At 43.3% G+C, this 24,167-nt stretch overlaps 1 protein-coding gene across 1 annotated transcript in view; it reads right to left on the reverse strand.

The window, feature by feature from the left end:
- Positions 1–863: 863 nt before the first annotated feature.
- Positions 864–24,167, reverse strand: part of LOC137095061 (E3 ubiquitin-protein ligase CBL-like) — a 31,120-nt gene continuing 7,816 nt past the window's right edge. The window contains exons 2-8 of the mRNA XM_067461263.1: positions 20,599–20,745; positions 18,571–18,727; positions 13,963–14,084; positions 10,287–10,424; positions 9,945–10,032; positions 6,157–6,288; positions 864–1,197 (exon numbers count right to left, since the gene is read on the reverse strand). Of these exons, the coding sequence (XP_067317364.1) occupies positions 958–1,197; positions 6,157–6,288; positions 9,945–10,032; positions 10,287–10,424; positions 13,963–14,084; positions 18,571–18,727; positions 20,599–20,745 (1,024 nt within the window). The 3' untranslated portion in view covers positions 864–957. The remainder of the gene's footprint in view (positions 1,198–6,156; positions 6,289–9,944; positions 10,033–10,286; positions 10,425–13,962; positions 14,085–18,570; positions 18,728–20,598; positions 20,746–24,167) is intronic.

Raw genomic sequence — 24,167 nt, forward strand, 5'->3', positions numbered from 1 at the left:
TCCCATAACCACGTCTTCACCCTCCTCCTGAAGGCGAGGAGGGATGACGATGCCCTGATTCCCCCGGGGAGTGAGTTCCACAGGTGAGGGGCCACCACTGAGAAGGCCCTGCTCGTCGTCCCCACCAGCCTCACTTGTGACAGTGGTGGGGTCGAGAGCAGGGCCCCCCCAGATGATCTCAGACTCTGGGGTGGGATGTAGAGGGAGATACGTTCAGACAGATACACTGGACCTGAACCGTATAGGGTTTTGTAGGTCAAAACCAGCACCTTGAATTGTGCTCGGAACTGAACCGGCAGCCAGTGGAGCTGACACAGCAGGGGGTTGGTGTGCTCCCTGTATGTCGCTCCGGTGAGCAGTCTGGCTGCCACTCGTTGGACTAGTTGAAGTTTCCGAACAGTCTTCAAGGGCAACCCCACGTAGAGAGCGTTGCAGTAGTCTATTCGGGATGTAACAAGAGCGTGGAACACCGTGGCCAGATCAGACTTCCCGAGGTACGGGCGCAACTGGTGCACAAGTTTTAATTGCGCAAAAGCTCTCCCGGCCACCGCTGAGACCTGGGGTTCCAGGCTCAGCGATGAGTCCAGGATCACTCCCAAGCTGCGAACCTGCGAGTCCTTTGTCCCACCCTGGTCATTCCACAGATATATAAACCCTTTTTCCTACTTCCAACAGACCTCACTACCTCTGAGGATGCTTGCCATACATGCAGGCGAAACGTCAGGAGAGAATGCCTCTAGAACATGGCCATATAGCCCGAAAAAACCTACAATAACCCAATATTACAGTGATGAAGTAGCATTGAAAATAATGTTATGGTTGGGGGCCACCACAACATGCTCTGTAAGGTTGTAGCTGTTAGTTTTAGATGTTTTACCCTGTGACAAATTATGTCTGTGTGGGTTATGTGAAGTTTTATCTTTGGTTAATTTTCTTTGTCGATCTTCTCCAGTGCTCTTAGTTATTTAGGGAAGGAAGTATCACCCAGTTTGGGGATCCTCTCCGGCTGACCTCTTTGGCTTGCCTGGCGGCCACCAGCTCCTTCAGCACGGCCTCGATGTCTTCCAAGTCCCCTTCGTCGCCCTCCTCTTCCTCTGCCACGGGGGCCTTCTCCTCAAACGTGAAGGGGTCGATGACAATGTCCACGTGGCCACAGATTTTCCGGCGACAGAAGGGGCAGGTATGCGCTTCGGAGAGCTGTTGGGACAGACAGGAAAGGCTCGGTTAGGACAACTGGGCCAGGTTGGAGGTCAAGGATCAGGATGCACCTGTCCGTCACAGATTCCTAGACTTGGAAGGGACTCTAAGGGCCATCTAGTCCAACCCTGTTCTGCAAAAAGACACCATGCAAGCACCCTGGCAGATAGATAGATGGTGTTGCAACTCAGAGTAGGCTTCACCTTGCTCCCAAGCACCACCACACAAGAGCCGTAGATTTTGTAGTTTATTGAGGAAAAATCCAAGTCAAAACATAGAACAAGCAATGCGAAGTTCCAAAGACAAAGGTTAAATGCAAAACACAGTTCCAAAGGACTTCAGGTAGGAACATAAAACATAATCCTTTAAGCAATGGTCAAATCAGAGTCCATGGTAAAAACAGTGAAACACAAGCCCTAAGAATTACGATGCAGGAAGCCTAAAGCGTGCTGCTGTGAAGCCAAGATTATTCCATAGAAGCTTTCATGCCAAAAGCCACGTTGAACTGACACCTTCCCCCTGTTAACCAGAAGCCTAAATACTTTTTGCCAATGAAAACATTACGCTCTTGCCAACATGAAAGCATTACGGTGACCTTTCACCGACCTAGCTTCTTTCTTGCTGGGTATCCGTGAACTCCTCCTGACCCGCCAATCTAAACGTTCCTGCCTGCTCATTAAATCACTATCCAAGCTCTCTTCTCTATCAGCGTGAGACGGCTGAGAAAGAGGAGGCCTCTGCACCTGGTCGTTATCTAACTTGCTGGCATTCTTTTCCCATGAGAACTGACTTGGCGACTCCTCCGGTGCACTGCCTGCAAGAGGCCCAGAGAAAGGCATAGAAGCAGGCCCAGAAAACTGAATCCCATCATCCTCTTCATCAGGGAACATTTCAGGCTCACAAGAGGGTTCAGTTTCAGGCCCAACAAGCTGAGCCATAACTATCTATAGTGAATGCCATACAGTACAGTATTCAATGCCACAGAGTACAATAAACAAACAGAGGCGGCACTAGGTAATTTTCAACGGTAAGCAAACAGTATTTTGGCACCCCCCCCCCCCCCCGCCCCAACCAATCATTGATATATATTTTCTGTTCATCGTGGGAGTTCTGTGTGCCATATTTGGTTCAATTCCATCATTGGTGGAGTTCAGAATGCTCTTTGATTGTAGGTGAACTATACATCCCAGTAACTACACTTGCCGCACTTGCTCCCTTGCCTGGCCCGCTTTGGGTCCGGAGGCGTGCCTGAAGACCCCGGCGTGTGCACCAAAAGTCACCTCTTCTCCTGACTTTCTCCTCAGCCATTGGGATCAAGAGAGAGAGAGAGAGAGGTAGAGATGTCCACCTTTCCTGAAGGTAGGTGCAAAAACAAAGGAGGGAGCGGAGGTGGGAGATACCTCCAGCCGGAGGGTCTCTCTCTCTCTCTCTCTCTCTCTCTCGGTCCCAATGGCTGAAGAGAAAGTCAGGAGAAGAGGTAACTTTTGGTGCGCACGCTGGGGTCTTCAGACACGCCTCTGGACCCGAAGCGGGCCAGACGCGGTGGCTCCACCCCTTGGCCCACCCGCGGATTGAGGAGAGGAGAGGAGGTGGGTGGAGCACCGGGGGATTGGGAAAGGGAGCTGGTCATGGGGAAGGGATCGAACGTGGAGAACGATGGAGCGCCGGCTCTGCTCGCGCACCCGGTGGCTGGGTGGAGCAGGGACGAGAGGGGCTAGGCGAGGCTCAAGGGCCCGGCCCTTTGGGAAGAGGATCGCCCGGCAGCGAGGCAAGAAAGCCGAGGCTCCCCCCGGACTGCTAGGGCTGTCATGAGCTGAGGGGGCTCCTCAAGTGGCGGTCGAGGGGCATTTACAGAGGCGCCTCTGCGCCCCTGGCAAAAAAAGTGTTCTGTGACTGCTTACTTCGCGTAATGGATGAGCCGCCCCTGTAAACAAACAAACAAAGACTATCTAAGGCATGGGCAAACTTTAGCCCTCTCTCCAGGTGTTTTGGACTTCAACACCCACAATTCCCAACAGCTGTATCGTCTGATATTCCACTTGTGCTTGAGGGACCCCAAGGGCCATCTAGAGCAGTTTAGTCCAGCCCCCTTCTGCCATAAGGGAATATACCATTCAATCCCTCCCAACAGATGGCCATCCAGCCTCTCCTTTAAAACCTCCAGAGAAGAAGACTCCACTGGACTTTGAGGCAGAAGATTATGCTTTCTAACCACCCAAAATGTCTTCCTAATGTTTAGGTGAAATCTCTTTCCATGCCATTTGAACCCATGGCTATGTTGTCTCTCTGGAACAACAGAAAAACAGCCTTCCTCCTCCACAATGTGACCTCCTTTCCAATATTTTTTTTTATATGGCCCATGGGCTAATCAATAAAATGTAATGCTTTCCAATAATAATAATAATAATAATAATAATAATAATAATAAATGTCAATATGAGCATAACCTAGAGTGAGACTGCAATGCTCATATTGAATTATTATTATTATTATTATTATTATTATTTGCAGCTTCTCTCTAATTATCATTGCATAATAATAATAATGAGCGTAACTTAGAGTGAGACTGCAATGCTCATATTGAAATATTATTATTATTATTTGCAGTTTCTCTCTAATTATCATTGCATAATAAAATAATAATAATGAGCATAACCTAGAGTGAGACTGCAATGCTCATATTGAATTATTATTATTATTATTTGCAGCTTGTCTCTAATTATCATTGCATAATGAGCATAACCTAGAGTGAGACTGCAATGCTCATATTGAATTATTATCATTATTATTATTTGCAGTTTCTCTCTAATTATCATTGCATATTAATAATAATCATAATAATCAATAATAATTAATTAATATAATAATTAATAATAATGAGCATAACCTAGAGTGAGACTACAATGCTCATATTGAATTATTATTATTATTATTTGCAATTTCTCTCTAATTATCATTGCATATTAATAATAATGAGCGTAACCTAGAGTGAGACTGCAATCTCATATTGAATTATTATTATTATTATTATTATTATTATTATTATTATTTTCAGTTTCTCTCTAATAATATTATTATTATCATATTGACTTATTATTATTATTATTTGCAGTTTCTCTCTAATTATCATTGCATAATAATAATAATAATGAGCATAACCTAGAGTGAGACTGCAAGGCTCATATTGAAATATTATTATTATTATTTGCAGTCTCTAATATTATTATTATTATCATATTGACTTATTATTATTATTATTATTATTATTTGCAGTTTCTCTCTAATTATCATTGCATAATAATAATAATGAGCGTAACCTAGAGTGAGACTGCAAGGCTCATATTGAAATATTATTATTATTATTATTTGCAGTTTTTCTCTCATTAGCATTGCAAAATAATAATAATAATAATGAGCATAACCTAGAGTGAGGCTGCAATGCTCATACTGAATAATAATAATAATTATTATTATTTGCAGTTTCTCTCTAATTATCATTGTTTCCAATATTTAAATATGGCTCCATGCTATGGAGACCTGGGAGTTGTAGTTTTGCAGGACCTTTAGCCTTCTCTACCAAACGACAACACCCAGGACTGACGCAATCCATGCGTAAATGCATTAATGCGCAGTCAGGTCTCTGCAATGAAAAAGGAAGTGAGGCACCAAACTTTGCCCTGTTCTTTCACCTGGAACTCCAGTGAAGGGAAGGTTTCATTTTGCAGGAAATGAATAGACTAACCTGCGGCATTGGGGTTTCCCCCCATTCCAAGCCTTTGTTTATATGCAGCCAAAGGAGGAGGAAGAGAAAGAAAACAGAATGGAGAGAATGTGGAAAAGAAAGAAGAAGGGAGAGGAGAAAGAAGAGGATAGAATCATAGAGTCATAGAATCCTAGAATCAAAGAGTTGGAAGAGACCTCCTGGGCCATCCAGTCCAACCCCATTCTGCCAAGAAGCAGGAATATTGCATTCAAATCACCCCTGACAGATGGCCATCCAGCCTCTGCTTAAAAGCTTCCAAAGAAGGAGCCTCCACCACACTCCGGGGCAGAGAGTTCCACTGCTGAACGGCTCTCACAGTCAGGAAGTTCTTCCTAATGTTCAGATGGATGGGAAAAGGGCGAAAAGAAAGGATAAAGAGGACAGGAAGAGGATTTCTTTCCACAATGAAGTAGGAAGAGAAGAAGGAAAAGGGAGAAGAAGAAGAAAAGAAAAGAAAATAGAAGAGGAGGAAGAAAATAGTAATAATAGTAATAATAATAATATTTAAAGACTGAGCTGCAAAGATTCTGCCACAAGCCACCTTTTTCACTTGCCCATGCTTGATCTTGCCCAACTGTAGCATGCCCAGATATTTATAGGCTTCGGGCTGATTGCATTTTATGGTTTGTCCATTTGGCATCTCTATGTCCTCACTTTGTGTAATTTTTCCCTTCTTTAACGCCACTGTGGCACATTTGTCTAGGCCAAACTCCATACTGATGTCAGTGCTAAAGAGTCTGACTATGTTTGTCAGTGACTGGATTTCAGTTTCTGATTTTCCATAAAGCTTTAGATCATCCATGTACAGCAAGTGGGAAATTTTTGGTGAATTTCTTTCTGTTTGGTAGCCCAGGTTTGTTTTCTTTAGAATGACTGACAGAAGGATCCTTGCAATGATGAACAGCAGTGGTTATTATTATTATTATTATTATTATTATTATTATTATTATTTTGTTTATTTATACCCCATTTTTCCTCTCCTCAAGAGACTCAAAGTGGCAAACACAATACAGAAAAACAAGAGGAAATAGAAGAAAATAGACAGGAAAATGTAGAAGGACATGAGGAAGGAGAGGAGACCCTGCTTTCTAGATAGGACATCCAAGTTCTTGTCTCTCTGCCCTCCCTCCCAAAAGAAGGTGGTGCTGGAACCCTGAGAAGGATCAGGGGTTGAAGGTCAGTGGTCATGGCCCCACCTGCCAGGCGTCCAGGCACCCGCGGCAGAGGAGGTGCCCACAAGGCTGGATCCGGACGTCCTTGTTGTTCTCGGCGCAGATCTTGCAGAGCTGGAAGGTGGAGCCCACCTGGCAGTAGAGCTCAAACTGCTCCTGAAAGACAGCAAGTTGATATATTGGTTACACCATGCAACACGGTTTTTGTTCTTGGGTTATAAATGTCATTTCCTAATTGTTTCTATCATAAAACATGGAGAAAGTTTACTAAACCGCCTCAACGTCGTTTTTGTGGACATCCTGCAGAAAATCCAACAAATGCACCGTTCAGCAAAGGACAAGAGGGACCCTCTCACTTCTGCAGCTGTGGACAAGAAGTCTCCATAGGGACCCCCAAATGCAGCAGCATTGCTCAGACACGCATCAAGGAACATGAAAGGCACTGCAGACTCCTTCAACCAGAGAAGTCAGCCATAGCAGAGCACCTGAGGAACCAACCTGGACTCAGCATATTATTTGAGAACACAGAAATGCTGGACCACACCAACAACCACCATGTCAGGCTACACAGAGAAGCCATTGACATCCACAAGAAGCAGGTGGACAATTTCAACAGAAAGGAGGAAACCATGAAAATGAACAAAATCTGGCTACCCGTATTAAAAAAACTCTAAAATTACAACAGCAAAACAGCAGAGAGGAAACAACCAGGGACATCTAATCACCTCTCAACAAAGGTTTGCTCCAGGCACTGCCATTGTATGCTAATTAAGGTGGTCAGTTGAAACCTTCACACCTAGCTCCAGTAGACAAGAGTCCTTTGTCCCACCCTGGTCTTTCCACAGATATATGAACCCTTTTTCCTAGTTCCAACAGACCTCACTACCTCTGAGGATGCTTGCCATAGATGCAGGTGAAACGTCAGGAGAGAATGCCTCTAGAACATGGCCATATAGCCCGGAAAAACCCACAAGAACCTAGTGATTCCAGCCATGAAAGCCTTCGACAAATACATATTCACACCTAGCTCCAGCAGACAAGAGTCCTTTGTCCCACCCTGGTCATTCCACAGATATATAAACCCTTTTTCCTGATTTCCAACAGACCTCACTACCTCTGGGGATGCTTGCCATAGATGCAGGCGAAATGTCAGGAGAGAATGCCTCTACACCATGGCCATATAGCCCGAAAAAACCTACAACAACCCATAATAAACTTTATTTGTACCCCGCCACCATCTCCCCAATGGGGACTCGGAGCGGCTTACATGATGACAAACCCAAACGACAATTACAATAAAGAATGACCGAACGCAAACCGAAACACAAACAATAAACAATAAACAACAACATCATAATTACATAAAACATATGAATATACAACAATATAAAATTACAGTAAACACAAACACAGTGACAATGGGCAGGCTACATGTAATGGTTAAAAGAAGAACTAATTAAAACTAGTTAAAAACTCAGGTGAGATAAAAGAGAAACAAATTATTTATGGAGGAGGGCTCATTATAGCAGTTGCACATTTGGCTCTGTTTTTTCCATGAGTCCCAACCCATTAAACAGCCACAAAAACAAAGTTTCTGGAGTACAACAACTACTTTCAAAGTAAGGACCACACACTCAAAAAGGAAATAATGCTTTCAAACCTGGAACAGAAAAGTTTTCAAATTTTTATTACGAAGTGCTATAGCTGGATCCACACTGTCACATTGCAGATTAAATGGCATTGTTGATCCAGCCTTGGACTGCAACTCCTAGGGTCCCTCAGCAATCATAGATGCTGGGAAATGTAGTCCAAAGAAAACACAGGAAGATCTCCATAACCATGGAAACCCAATTCCAAGGCTTCACTTACCCATGCAATATGGTCTCTCCAAGAATTTAGTAGGTTTCCCCCTTGAAGTCCTCATGGAGGTGCATTAGAGGACTTCAACAAACTCTTACAGAAGATAGATCCTCCAATGCAACTCTATGCCATGCTGGGAGCAGATGCTAGGAAACCTAATACCATGCACAACCTGGGGATCACAACCAGACACAGGGAAGACATCTGCCCTTGCGCTGTGCTACCCTGCTGCTGAGTATGCATGCCCAGTGTGGAACACATCTCACCACGCTAAAACAGTGGATGTGGCTCTTAATGAGACATGCCGCATTATCACAGGGTGTCTGCGCCCTACACCACTGGAGGAATTACACTGCTTAGCCGGTATTGCACCACCTGACATCCGCCGGGAAGTAGCAGCCAATAGTGAAAGGACCAAGACAGAGACATCTCCAGCTCATCCCCTGTTTGGGTATCAGCCAGCACGTCAACGACTTAAATCCAGACATAGTTTTCTAAGATCTACAGAGACACTCGCTGGAACCCCTCAGCAAGTGAGAGTCCAAAAGTGGCAGGCTCAAACCCAGAACCTCAACCAATGGCTGAGACCCAATGAGAGACTCCCCCCTGGGCACACAGAGGACTGGGCGACTTGGAAGGCGCTGAACAGACTGCGCTCTGGCACCACGAGCAGATGCAGAGCCAACCTTGAGCCCTGCCACATGCACAAGGGAGGACCTCCTTGCGGCAACACCAGAGGCACTCCAAGGGGTCAAAGGACATTTAATCAACTACCAAACTCACACATTTTGTATTTTCTCTGTTTGTTTGCTTTGTTCTGTTAGAAATGTAATGTAATTGACTGGTTGCCCTGACACGAGAAATAAATACCATTTGATCATAACTGTAGTTTCATGGAACTGTATTCCTAAAGCAACACATATGTTGGGGGATTTTGGGGGATTCAGTTCCCAAACTGAAGCTCCTGAACTTCTGAAATTCAGATGGTTAGAAGCAAGGCACCCAAAGAAGAGCGAAGCCCCTTCTACACTGCCATACAATCCAGATTATCAAAGCAGATAATCCACATGAGTGGCTTTGAAATGAATTATATGAGTCTACACCAGTGGTTCTCAACCTTCCTAATGCCACGACCCTTTAGTACAAGTCCTCATGTTGTGGTGACCCCCAACCATAACGTTATTTTCGTTGCTACTTCATAACTCTAATTTTGCTACTGTTCTGAATTGTAATGTAAATATCTGAAATGCAGGATGTATTTCCAGTCACTGGACCAAATTTGGCACAGATACCTGATACGCCCAAAATTTGAATACTGGTGGAATTGGGGGTGATTGATTTTGTCGTTTGGTAATGCTGGAGTTGCTGGGATTTATAGTTCACCTTAAATCAAAGAGCCTACTGAACTCCATCAATGATGGAATTGAATCAAACATGACAAACAGAATTCCCATGGCCAAGAGAAAATATTGGGAAGGTCTGGTGGACATTGACCTTGAGTTTTTGGAGTTGTAGTTCACCTATATCCAGACTGTGGACTCATGCAATGATGGATCTGGACCAAACTTGGCACAAATACTCAATATGCCCAAATGTGAACACTGGTAGTGTTTGGAGAAAATAGACCTTGCCATTTGGGAGTTGTAGTTGTTGGGATTTATAGTTCACCCACAATGAAATAGCATTCTAAACCCCACCAATGATAGAATTGGACCAAACTTCCCACACAGAACCCCCATGGCCATTAGAAAATACTACTTTGGCGACCCCTCTGACACCCCCTCGCGACCCCCACAGTGGTCGCGACCCCCAGGTTGAGAAACACTGGTCTACACTAACATATAACCCTCAGGTTGAGAAACACTGGTCTACACTAACATATAATCCACTTCAAAGCAGATAATTTGGATTTGGTAGATCAGTATAGAAGAGGCCTAAGACAATAGACTTACCTGGCTGACCCGGATTCGGCTCCGAGAGACGACTTCCGTCAATTCCGACAGGTCTGGGTTGATGTTCTTTCCATTTGGATACATGTAACTGGAAAGGAAAGAAAACACGATAATGTTGGAATTTGGAAGTTTGCACATTCTTGCATGGATCATCTAATTTTTTTGCAATTGGGAAGGAGCATTTAGAGAACCGTGATCTCCAAAACACATGCCAGATACCAGTACGGCTATCACATTTTGGATTTGGTGCCGAATTGTCATCCCTATCACGGTCTCCCTTAACAAGGGCGGCCCGATTTCCCCAACTTCAACCCTGCCCATTCCGAATGCGCCGCCACTCACAATCCTTCCTTGTGACCGTCGATTAAGGCCTGGAAAAGGGGCTTGTTTTGCGGAATCGTTTGCAGGATGGTCCCGTTCTCAGTGACGTAGCCAATGGCCCATTGGCCCAACCGGGTGCAGCTGAGCCGGAAGATGTAGCTTGGGATGGAGAAAGAGAGGAGCAGAAAGGATAGTAACAGTAGGATGGTAACAGTGCTCCATGCAGTCATGCTGGCCACATGACCTTGGAGGCGTCTATGGACAATGCTGGCTTAGAAATGGGGAGGAGCACCAACCCCTAGAGTTGGACACGACTAGACTTAATGTGAGGGGAAACATTTACCTTTACCTAAAATGAAGTGACTGGACTGACCTTGAAGGAGCTGGGGGTGGTGACGGCCGACAGGGAGCTCTGGCGTGGACTGGTCCATGAGGTCACGAAGAGTCGGAGACGACTGAACCAATGAACAACAACATAATGCGAAAGGGACTGTCAGTACTGAAAGGAGACACTAGGGGATGCCCAAGGACGGATGATGATGATGGTAATAATAATAATAATAATAATACCACTGCATTTTCTTGAGTCTAATGCTTACCTAAAATTTCAAAACGTTGAAACCAAATAAGTATTTGCTACTGAATGTAATGCGAAAGGGACCATCAGTACTGCAGGGAGACACGAGGGGGCGCCCAAAGAGGAATTATGATGATGATAACGTATTGTCGAAGGCTTTCATGGCCAGAATCACTGGGTTGTTGTAGGTTTTTTGGGGCTATATGACCATGGTCTAGAGGCATTCTCTCCTGACGTTTCGCCTGCATCTATGGCAAGCATCCTCAGATGTTGTGAGGTTTGTTGGAACTAGGAAAAAGGGTTTATATATCTGTGGAATGACCAGGGTGGGACAAAGGACTCTTGTCTGCTGGAGCTAGGTGTGAATGTTTCAACTGACCACCTTGATTAGCATTGGATGGCCTGACAGTGCCTGGAGACTCCTTCAACCAGAGAATTCAGCCATAGCAGAGCACCTGAGGAACCAACCTGGACACAGCCTATTATTTGAGAACACAGAAATGCTGGACCACTCTCACAACCACCACATCAGACGACACAGAGAAGCCATTGAAATACACAAGAGGCATGTGGACCATTTCAACAGAAAGGAGGAAACCATGAAAATGAACAAAATCTGGCTACCAGTATTAAAAAAACTCTAAAATTACAACAGCACAACAACAGAGAGGAAACAAACAAGGACATCTAATCACCTCTCAACAAAAGATTGCTCCAGGCACTGTCAGGCCATCCAATGCTAATCAAGGTGGTCAGTTTATTTATTTTATTTATTTATTTACTTTGCTTGTATACCGCAGTTTCTCAGCCCTTAGGCGACTTAATGCGGTTCACACCAAGAGCAAAAAGTCAATCCAACAACATACAAAATTTAAAAAACCATTAACAACATAATATACATGGTAATAACACATCAATACCAACACATTACAAATCGTGATCCAATTCATCATCCATAATTCCGTTCCTATATTCCTGTATCCTCTATTCACACCTAGCTCCAGCAGACAAGAGCCCTTTGTCCCACCTTGGTCATTCCACAGGTATATATACCCTTTTTCCTAGTTTCAACAGACCTCACAACCTCTGAGGATGACTGCCATAGATGCAGGTGAAACGTCAGGAGAGAATGCCTCTAGAACATGGCCATATAGCCTGAAAAAACCTACAACAACCCAATGATGATGATAGTAGTAGTAACAACAACAACAACAACAACAATAATACCACAACCACTGTATTTACTTGAGTATAAAGTGCACCTAATATTTCAGAACCCTGAAACCAAAACAGTATTTGCTGCTGAACGTAATGCGCAGTTTCAAAAAGGGCGTTTTTTGTAACTTGGCCTTTATCATTGCCGCCTGCTTAGAATCCCTTCTTTAAAAACAAAGCTTCTAGGGATGGAAAAAAAGCCTTGTGATGCATCAACGCTGTAGAATGAATCCACTTGAATTGCGTTGGTTGAACACTGTAGTTTTGCAACGTCTTAAGCCTTCCCTGTCCAAAAATACAGGTGCCTCACCAAACTATAAATCCCAGGATGACATAGGATTGAGCCACAGCTGATATCGAACATTAATTTGGGAGGTCCGGCCAGTCCCAAAAAAGAGGGTCCGGGACACCTGGCGAGACAGCAAGCACCAAAGAAGATTTTTCCCGAAATGAAGTCTCACCAAGTTGAAGGAAAGCCACCGAGGTGTTATTTAGTTCCAGCTGGAACGGATGACGACTGCAGTTATCTGCCCAGGAGCCAACATAACCACTGGGCTGAGAAATACGATATTTATAGTGCTATGTATTGTCGAAGGCTTTCATGGCCAGAATCACTGGGTTGTTGTAGGTTTTTTCGGGCTATATGGCCATGTTCTAAAGGCATTTTCTTCTGACATTTCGCCTGCATCTATGGCAAGCCTCCTCAGAGGTAGTGAGACCTCACTATCTCTGAGGATGCTTGTCATAGATGCAGGCGAAACGTCAGGAGAAAATGCCATATAGCCCGAAAAAACCTACAACAACCCATTTATAGAGCTGTCAACTTCAAATATCCTGCACCTGCCCCCTGAGCCAGCTTCACTGTGATTGGCTGTGATGACAGCGAGTCGAGAGGAGATCCAATAAGGGCCCTGGCCCTGCCTTGGCTGCTCAACCAATGAGGTGGGAGGGAGGTGGGCAACAGGGAAACAATGAAGAAATGTGTAGTTGACTGTATTACAAATGACTGGTTTTTGCCAAATGACCAGGCACTAGCTTCAGGCTCTCAAGCCTGGTCTGAGTTATTGTTTTTGTCTCTTGAATTAACATTTTTGTCTGGCCCCAAGACGCCAGGTCCTTTGTCTTACTGTCCTGCGATATGAAGTTCATTGATGAAGCAGAGATGGGTTTCGGAGATGAGGATGTGACACAGCAGGGAGGCGGTGGCAAATCCCCGGTTCCTCGCAGATGGGGAAATGCCCTTTGTATGTCCATAGGCTCCATTATTCTGAATGGCCTGGCTATCAGCCCTCCGAGGTTCAGGCAAATAGAGCTGTTTACTTATTGTCCATGCAAATGGATCTGGTTGTGTCCTTTGTTAGGGGATTATTGGCTCAGGAAGTTTGGAAACTCCAGGAGCCATAAGTTGCTGGTTTATGAAAAGGCAGCTTTGCTTCGTATTTTCTTATATATACATACATATAGGGAATGAGGAATGGGGCATGGGAGCATACACAGAGTTCATAGGGAAGGGGGGGGGGTCATTCAGGGTTGAAGGGGAACTCATGCCAGCCCCCCAAAGTCCATAAAAGTTCCTATGAAGTTCATGAGAGTTCATAAAAAGTTATAGGGGATTATGGGATAATTCCAGCCTGGTGTCCTTGGCAAAACTATGAATTCCCTGATTCTGAACCATCTTTTACAGAGCCCTGGGGAGGGGGTCACCTCCGATTACATAGCCACTAAATGAGAGCTGATGTCCTTCAAAGAGGAGCTCTAGGTGCAGCTTTGTCTCAGCACTAAGAGGACCGTATGACACAAATCTAATGCACCCCTTAATTTTGGGAAGGTAATTGAGCCAAGAAAGGTGAGCATTAGAGTCAAGTAAATAGGGTAGTAGTAGTAGTCGTCGTCGTAATTTGTTACCTGCCCGGCTTGTTGATGTAGGTCTGGAGGCGCTCCTTGACTTCATCGTAGGTGAGGAAGGCCATATATCCCGGGTGCGTCACCGCAAGGTAGGTCCAGTTCTTCAGTAACGTCGGCCAAGGCTGGAAATTATTATTATTATTATTATTATTATTATTATTATTATTATATTTGCAATGAGGTCACCATTTTGTAACGACAACACCAGAAGTAGTAGGGATGTCACTGATTTATCAGAGTCTCCTACTAGTTGTAATGGATTTACAAAATTGATAACACAGTTAATAGCTTGTAATACTTTGTTGGTCTTTCTTCAATGTGTAGCGCGGCTTGACTTGTAAGTATTCGTAACAGAGACTTGGCTTTAAGAGAAATTGTAACAAGTTTATTGAAGTATAGAGGAAGCTTAATGGTGTCAGTGTTTCTTAACTCTTAGAGAGGCACATTTCTTCAGTGGTTACATTTATAACATTTCATAAAGCAACTCTTAAGAGGACTGTTCCTTTCACGAGACAGGTTTTAAACTTATTTTTCTTCAAACTGTGTTTTTTCCCTTAAAAGACCACTTCAAGTACCAGCTTATTATTTCCTTATATTATTTCTGTTGCCATAAAGATGCTTACTGGGTTTCTCTCCCTTTTTTTCTCATACACTAACTACTATTCTAAATAAGTCAATTTTACCAATCTAAACCTCACAGGCTAAAAGCCTAAACCTTCCTGATTCTCAACACAGTAGAATCAGCCTTATTGGTTCCCAACACAGTAGAACCAGCCTTTCCTGCGGTTCACAGACTACAGACTGCTTTCCTGGTTCTCAAAACATATTGGCAAAATGGTCTAGAAGCCATGCAAATATGAAGAATGGCTTGTTGGAATTCCAACCTATATTGCTCAAGTCTGTAGTCCTCAATGAAAGGTAGTCTGTAGTTTGAAGCTCTGGGTTGGCATGAGCTCCCGACTGTCAGCCCAGCTTACTGTTTACCTACGCAGTTTGAAAACAGCTTGAGTTGCAAATAGAGAAATTAGGTACCAGAATTAAGCTATGCTGAGAGACTCTGTTTTCTCTCACTCTCTGTCCTTCCACCTCCCATCCTAATTGATGATGCTTCGTTTTAAGACCTTGTGGCCATTCCTTCATTCACCTCCTTCTTGTTCTGATCCTTTTCTAATCTGTGTGCATGGGGAAATGGAGTCTTTAGAGACTTGGAGTGGGAGAGTAAGCCCAATCCTTTTGTCTCAAATGTAGTTCTTATGTCTTAAGAAACTTTTTTTTGAAACGTTTATGCACCTCGCTTCCTTAAGCTCAAGAAGTCTTTCCAGCCATGCCTTTTCGCTTGTTGTGAGCGGAATGCTCTGTTTTTGCATTTTGAAAATACTCTGCAATTGTGGGATTTCCCCAAAAGGCTGCCGTGTGACATCTTGGCAAATATTTAAACCTAGCTCTCATGTCCCTTCTTCCCCAAGCTACATACCCCCAACTCCCTAAGGCAATCTACATAAGGCAACCTGAGGGTCGGGACCCCTGGGGGGATTGTGAGGGGGGTGTCAGAGGGGTCACCAAAGACCATCAGAAATTATAGTTCACCTACAATCAAAGAGCATGCTGAACTCCACCAACGATGGAATTGAACCAAATGTGGCACACAGAACTCCCATAACCAATTGAAAGTACTGGAAGAGTTGGTGGGCATTGACCTTGAATTTTGGAGTTGTAGTTCACCTACATCCAGAGAGCAGACTGTGGACTCAAACAATGATGGATCAGGACCAAACTTGGCACGGATACTTAATATGCCCAAATGTGAACACTGGTGGAGTTTGGGTGGAATAGACCTTGACATTTGGGAGTTGTAGTTACTGCGATTTATAGTTCACCTACAATCAAAAAGCATGCTGAACTCCACCAACGATGGAATTGAACCAAACGTGGCACACAGAACTCCCATAACCAACTGAAAGTACTGGAAGAGTTGGTGGGCATTGACCTTGAGTTTTGGAGTTGTAGTTCACCTACATCCAGAGAGCAGACTGTGGGCTCAAACAATGATGGATCGGGACCAAACTTGGCACGGATACTTAATATGCACAAATGTGAACACTGGTGGAGTTTGGGTGGAATAGACCTTGACATTTGGGAGTTGTAGTTACTGCGATTTATAGTTCACCTACAATCAAAAAGCATGCTGAACTCCACCAACGATGGAATTGAACCAAACGTGGCACACAGAACTCCCATAACCAACGGAAAGTACTGGAAGGGTTTGGTGGGCATTGACCTTGAGTTTTGGAGTTGTAGTTCACCTACATCCAGAGAGCAGACTGTGGACTCAAACAATGATGGATCGGGACCAAACTTGGCACGGATACTTAATATGCCCAAATGTGAACACTGGTGGAGTTTGGGTGGAATAGACCTTGACATTTGGGAGTTTTAGTTACTGGGATTTATAGTTCACCTACAATCAAAGAGCATGCTGAACTCCACCAATAATGGAATTAAACCAAACTTGGCACACAGAACTCTCATGATTAACACAAAATACTGGAAGGGTTTGGTGGGCATTGACCTTGAGTTTGGGAGTTGTAGTTCACCTACATCCAGAGACCACTGTGGACTATAATGGATTTGGACCAAACTTGACATGTATACTCAATATGCTCAAATGTGAACAATGGTGGAATTTGGGGGAAATAGACCTTACATTTGGGAGTTGTAGTTACTGGGATTTCTAGTTCTTCCTTGACGGCTTCAGAAAACTTCCTCATGTTTGGCAGAAATGTATCCAATTGTCTGGTGATTATGTGGAAAAGCGAATAGTGGTAGTTAAAGAAAATATTCTAAGGATTATCTCTGCATTTGATTTATTAAAATATTCCCATCCAAACCCAAGGAACAAAGGTGGAGGCATGACTTTTCATTCAACCCTCATAGTTTTGCAAATGCTGGGACTTGTTGTTGACTCTTCTGCAGGGAAAACGTGTGTGTGTGGGTTTTCGCCCTCCTTAAAGGAACAGCCTGCCCAATTGTTTAATCTGAGCCGAGATCTGCACAGCGTGTCTTTGCACCTTTTCAGGAGCGGAAACACGGCCGATGGTTGTCACGGCTACGAGTGACCCACTGCATCGCCTCCCACGGATGGAAGGTTTGAGCGATGGACCTCAAAAAGCCACATCCTGCCCTGTGGTCAGTGCATCGCCTTCATTTCAGAGAAAGAAAGAAAGAAAGAAAGAAAGAAAGAAAGAAAGATGTATTGTCGAAGGCTTTCATGGCTGGAATCACTAGGTTCTTGTGGGTTTTTTCGGGCTATATGGCCATGTTCTAGAGGCATTTTCTCCTGACGTTTCGCCTGCATCTATGGCAAGCATCCTCAGAGGTAGTGAGGTCTGTTGGAATTAGGAAAAAGGGTTTATATATCTGTGGAATGACCAGGGTGGGACAAAGAGATCTTCTCTGCTGGAGCTAGGTGTGAATGTTTCAACTGACCACCTTCATTAGCATTGAAAGGCCTGGCTGAGCCTGGGGGAATCTTTTGTTGAGAGGTGATTAGATGTCCTTGCTTGTTTCCTCCCTGTTGTTGTGCTGATTCCAGCCATGAAAGCCTTCGACAATACTTCTCCAAAACTTCTGCTGAATCTAAAATAAAATAAAATAAAATAAATCCACAAGCATGTGGACAATTCCAACAGAAAGGAGGAAACCATGAAAATGAACAAAATCTGGCTACCAGTATAAAAAAAAAACTCTAAAATTACAACAGCAAAATAATAGAGAGGAAACAATCAGGGACATCTAATCACCTCTCAACAAAAGATTGCCCCAGGCACTGCCAGGCCATCAAATGCTCATCAAGGTGGTCAGTTGAAACATTCACACCTAGCTCCAGCAGACAAGAGTCCTTTGTCCCATCCTGGTCATTCCACAGATATATAAACCCTTTTTCCTGGTTCCAACAGACCTCACTACCTCTGAGGATGCTTGCCGTAGATGCAGGCGAAACGTCAGGAGAGAATGCCTCTAGAACATGGCCATATAGCCCGAATAAACCTACAACAACCTATACTGCTCAAGTCTGTAATCCTCAATGAAAGGTAGTCTGTAGTTTGAAGCTCTGGGTTGGCATGAGCTCCCGACTGTCAGCCCAGCTTACTGTTTACCTAAGCAGTTTGAAAACAGCTTGAGTTGCAAATAGAGAAATTAGGTACCAGAATTAATTGCTGGAAGGTAACAATTATTATTATTATTATTATTATTATTCAACCTTGCTGGTGGATAACAAATGTTGTTGTTCTTGTAGTTCTTGTTGCTGTTGTTGTTATCCAACTTTGCTGGGTAATACCTATTATTATTATTATTATTATTATTATTATTCCTACTTGGTGGGTAGCAAATAATAATAATTATTATTCTCATTCTTCCTTGCTAGCTCCAACCTTCAAATTATAAAGAAAGTTTGCAAGAGTTCAAAAATTGAATTGTTTCAGTATCTCAACCATCTGCAATGCTAGAAATCTGGGGAAAGATATATAATGGAATGGAATGAGGGGAAAGAGAGAGAGGAATCCTAATCTAGAGCCCAGAACTAAGTTCCTTTGGACTAGGACTCACCTGGAAGAGGCGGGTGAAAATGTCGAACTCGAAGACGGAGATGTGTCCACTGCAGGTGAGGTCGATGGTGGACTTCAAGGCCATGGCCATGGGGCCGGGTTCAATGGGGTGCACCGCGTGGAGGCCCTCCCGGAATTCGGCCCAGGACACCAGGCTCCTGCAAATGGAGAGGCATGGAAGGTGTGTCTACACTGCAGAATCAATGCAGTTCAACCCCACTTTGGTTGCTATGGCTCAATGCAAAGGAATCCTGAGAGTTGCAGTTCCCTGCAGTCTTCCCAGTTGCACATTTAAGTCGAATGCAATGCAAAGACCCACTTCAAAAAGAAAAGCATTGTAGTATCACTATGTCACAACTGCAGGAGGGATGTCATCCTGCAGGACATTACATTATTATTCTGATTATTATTCTGATTATTATTCTGATTATTAGTCTGATTATTCTGATTATTCTGATTATTCTGATTATTCTGATTATTCTGATTATTCTGATTATTCTGATTATTATTATTATTATTATTATATTGTACTAGCCGTCCCCTGCCATGCATTGCTGTGGCCCACATGGGGCTTCTGTGTGGGAGGTTTGGCCCAATTCTATCATTGGTGGGCTTCAGAATGTTCTTTGATTGTAGGTGAACTACAAATCCCAGCAACTACAACTCCCAAATGTCAAGATACCATTTTCCCCAAACTCCACCAGTGTTCACATTTGGGCATTTTGAGTATCCATGCCAAGTTTGGTCAAGATCCATCACTCTTTGAGTCCACAGTGATTTCTGGATGTAGGTGAACTACAACTCCCAAACTCAAGGTCAATGCCCACCAAACCCTTCTAGTGTTTTCTGTTGGTCATGGGAGTCCTGTGTGTCACGTTTAGTCCAATTCCATCATTGGTGGAGTTCAGAATGCTCTTTGATTGTAGGTGAACTATAAATCCCAGCAACTACAACTCCCAAATGTCAAGGTCTATTTCCCCAAAACTCCATCTGTCTTCATATTTGGGCATATGGAATATTCCTACCAAGTTTGTTCCAGATCCATCATTGTTTGAGTCCACAGTGCTCTCTGGATGTAGGTGAACTACAACTCCAAAACTCAAGGTCAATGCCCACCAAACCCTTCTAGTGTTTTCTGTGGGTCATGGGAGTCCTGTATGCTTCGTTTGGTTCAATTCCATCATTAGTGGAGTTCAGAATGCTCTTTGATTGTAGGTGAACTATAAATCCCAGCAACTACAACTCCCAAATGTCAAGGTCTATTTCCCCCAAACTCCATCTGTGTTTATATTTGGGCATATGGAATATTCATGCCAATTTTGGTCCAGATCCATCACTGTTTGAGTCCACAGTGCTCTCTGGATGTAGGTGAACTACAACTCCCAAACTCAAGGACACTGCCCACCAAATCCTTCTAGTGTTTTCTGTTGGTCATGGGAGTCCTGTATGCCACGTTTGGTTCAATTCCATCATTGGTGGAGTTCGGAAGGCGGTACTTATTGATCTACTCACATTTGCATGTTTTCGAACTGCTAGGTTGGCAGAAGCTGGGGCTAACAGCAGGAGCTCACCCTGCTCCCTGGATTCGAACTGCTAACCTTGCGGTCAGAAAAGTTCAGCAACTCAGCAGTTTAATCCACTGCACCACTAAATAATAACCAAATAATGATGATGGTGGTGACAGTGATGATATCAGCTTGGCCTTATTATCCCTTTCGTGGATGAAGAGGCTTCCAAGGGTGCGTCTACACTGTTGAATGAGTACTATTATTATTATTTTGCCTTCTCTGTCCAAGGGCGCAAAGTACGGGCTCTCTTGAGTCCATAGCATGGAGCCACGTTTGCCAAAACCACATTTGGTGCAGTGTAGATGCGCCCTTAGTAAAACTATAATTCCCAGAATCTTATCTCATGAAGCTATGGCAGTTCCAAGTGGCATCAAACCACAATGCAGATGCAGCCCTGGTTTCCGTATATGGAAATAGGAGAAGGTATGCATTCCACAGGTGGAGGGCTTTCCTTGGCTCACCTGGAGCCCCAGGTCTCCCTCCAAAAGGCTTGGGCTTCCGGTTTCTTGAGCTGGTAGCTATTTCCTTGGTATTGTCCATCCGGGAAAAGGGCCTGGAGTTCGGCCACCATATGGCTGAAGATCAGGGAAAGCTTCGTCAGAGACCTCCTGCCAAGAGAAAAAAAAAGGCATCGATCAATTCATCAATTAATCTATCAATTCACTGATGAATCAATCAACTGATCAATCAATCAATAAACTGATCAATCAGTCAATAAATTGATCACTCAACCAACTGACCAATCAGTAAATCAACTGATCAATCAACCATCTGACCAATCAATCAACTGATTGATGAATTGATCAATTAATCAACTGATCAATCAATCAATCAACTGATTAATTGATCAATCAGTCAATAAATCGATCAATCAGTCAATAAATTGATCAATCAATCAATACATTGATCAATCAACCAACTGACCAATCAATTAAGTGGTCAATCAAACAGTCAATTAACTGACTAGTCAATAAATTGATCAATCAACCAACTGACCAATCAATCAAGTGGTCAATCAATCAGTCAATTAACTGACCAGTCAATCAATTGATCAAGCAATCAATAAACTGATCAAACAACTGACCAAACAATCAAGTGGTCAATCAATCAATCAATCAATCAACTGACCAGTCAATTAATTGATCAATCAATCAACCAACCAACTGATCAATCAGTAAATCAACCGATCAATCAACCAACTAACAAATCAATCAACTGATGAATCAGTCAATAAATTGATCACTCAGTCAATAAATTGATCAATCAAACAACTGACCAATCAATCAAGTGGTCAATCAATCAGTCAATTAACTGACCGGTCAATCAATTGATCAATCAATCAACTGATCAAGCAATCAATCAACTGATCAATCAGTCAATAAACTGATCAATCAACTAAATGACCAAACAATCGAGTGGTCAATCAATCAATCAACTGACCAGTCAATTAATTGATCAACCAATTGATCAATCAGTAAATCAACTAACCAATCAATCAACTGATTGATCAATTGATCAATCAATCAACTGATCACTCAATTGATCGATCCATCAATTATTTCTTATCTGCCTCTCCAGGTGGCTCAAGGTGGGTTACAACAGAGCCAAAAACATATAACAATGATATAAAATGCACATATTGAAACTTATTTCTACAAAATATGGATATTATTGTTATTATATGTATTTATACCCTGCTTTTTCTCTCCCGAAGGGGACTTAATATAAAAGCATTAATACACACTTTAAAGTATACAAATATACAAACATTAAAACAGAATTAAATATAAATATTATGAAAAATTCACAGCTGGAAACCATATTATAATTCACAGAACAATGATTAAAATATAGTTTGCACAAGACGTGAGTTTAAAATGCATAGTTAAAACTGGCTGGGGAGGCCATTACTACTACTACTACCACTACTACTACCAGGCATGTAGCCAGGGGGGGGGCTCGGGGGGCTTCAGCCCCCCCCGAAATTCTCATGGTGGTTCGCGAAAAGGCCTTACTGGTGCATTATTTAAACTGTTATGTTTATTAATATCATGATTTGATCACCATTCTCAATATATCCCATATGTATGGGGGTATTGGGGTAATGATACAAAAGATTTGCTAGGCTAGACCCTCTTTCACTCAGACTCAGCCCCCCCCGAAACTCAGCCCCCCCCCGAAACCCCCCCTGAAATTTTTTTAGCCCCCCCCGAAACAAAATCCTGGCTACGGGCCTGACTACTACTACTATTATTCTGCTAGAAGAGATGGGTCTTCAGATGTGTATGTGTATGTTGTTGTTGTTGTTGTTGTTGTCGTCGTTGTTTGCTTCCTCTTTCCCAAAGGAGACTCAAAGCGGATCAAAAACCATTCAATGTGTAAACAGAAACCAAAGACATACAAACATTAAAATAGAACTAAACACTACAACAGAACAGAATATCAGGGTTTGTTGGCATGCTGTCATGGTTTTGACTGTTGGACTTGGACACTGGAAAACCAATCGATCAATTATCAATTCCATCGATCAATGAATCATTGCCTAGCCAAACAATGTCCTCTTTGGCTGTTGGAGGTTGCAGCGAAAACAAACAATGCAAAGAGTGAACGTTGAGTTTGGAGTTAGGATTTGTCAGCAAATATTATTTTAGGCAGGTGACAAAGGGGAAAACAGGAAGAACTGCTGGATCAATCAATCAATCAATCAATGCTTATCTTCTTGGCTGTAGGAAGCACAACTGTGCCACTATTTACAATTACTGTTCAGTCTGGTATTAGGATTTTTCGGCAAGCAGGTGACAAAGGAGCCGTTCAGCAGCGGAACTCTCTGCCCCAGAGTGTGGTGGAGGCTCCTTCTTTGGAAGCTTTTAAACAGAGGCTGGATGGCCATCTGTCAGGGGTGATTTGAATGCAATATTCCTGCTTCTTGGCAGAATGGGGTTGGACTGGATGGCCCATGAGGTCTCTTCCAACGCTTTGATTCTATTATTCTATGTTGCATCAGTCGAACAATTAATGAACTGATCAATGAATTGATCACTCATAAATCTGTTCGAGGTTGCAGGAAGCATGAAGTCGAACATGACCCCCTCCATAAGAGATAGTAACTTATAGTTTTCCAAGGACAAGCTTCCACCTCAGTGCTGCAGGGCTCTGTATCTCAGCTCAGTGGAATCCCTAGACCCCTCTTCATTACTTTTTGAACCTTTTGCCACACATTAAGGACTTTTTTCCCTTCATGGACACTACCTAAGTTTCCCCCATTGTTACTCTGTCTTATCATAAAAGGAAAACCTGGATTATGACGATATCACCAACATCAATGTTTATTGTAATCACTCATGAGACAATAGTAAGGCTTACCTCGCAGGCCTTTTAGGACTCGCCAAGCCCCTTGCACATTTCCTGAGTTTCCATAATCCACTCAAGAATGCATTGTATTCCCTTGTCCCGCCTCCCTCTCTTCTGATTTGCTGAAGTGCCGAGGCAGCAGAAGCCCTCTGATTGGCCCAGGCGCACAGCAGAAGCCCTGTGATTGGCCCAGGTGCTCGAGAGGTGGCCAAGCCTCCTCCCAGCTGTTGAGATGCCAGCCAATCACGTTCAAGCCGGGCGGAGGGCGGGGAGCGGGAGATTCGAACCACACAACTCTGTTTTTCTATAAAAATGGCCTTTATTTGTACTCTCGTATGCTTAGCTTGGCGAATGATTTCTGCTCTGCATCCTTTTCAGCTGAATCGCTAATAAATCATCTCGGTGGCTTCTGCTTCAACTTGGTGAGATTTATTTTGCAATACTGGCTTCTCTTTTCTCACCAGGAAACCCACAAGGGCTTGGGCCTAATCCACAGCCATTCTAAATTGCTCTACAACAAGCAGAGCTGAACATTTAGAATTTATTTTAAAAATGTGGTTGTGATATTTTGGCCAAGGGAAGATTTGGGACTTGTAGTTTGGTCAGGCAGAGAAGGAGAAAGACCTTGTAAAACTGCAATTCCCAGGAATCCCTTAGCAAACTCTCTGTTTTAAGAACG

This window comes from Anolis sagrei, chromosome Y, assembly GCF_037176765.1.
Source record: "Anolis sagrei isolate rAnoSag1 chromosome Y, rAnoSag1.mat, whole genome shotgun sequence".
Classification (NCBI taxonomy): Eukaryota; Metazoa; Chordata; class Lepidosauria; order Squamata; family Dactyloidae; genus Anolis; species Anolis sagrei.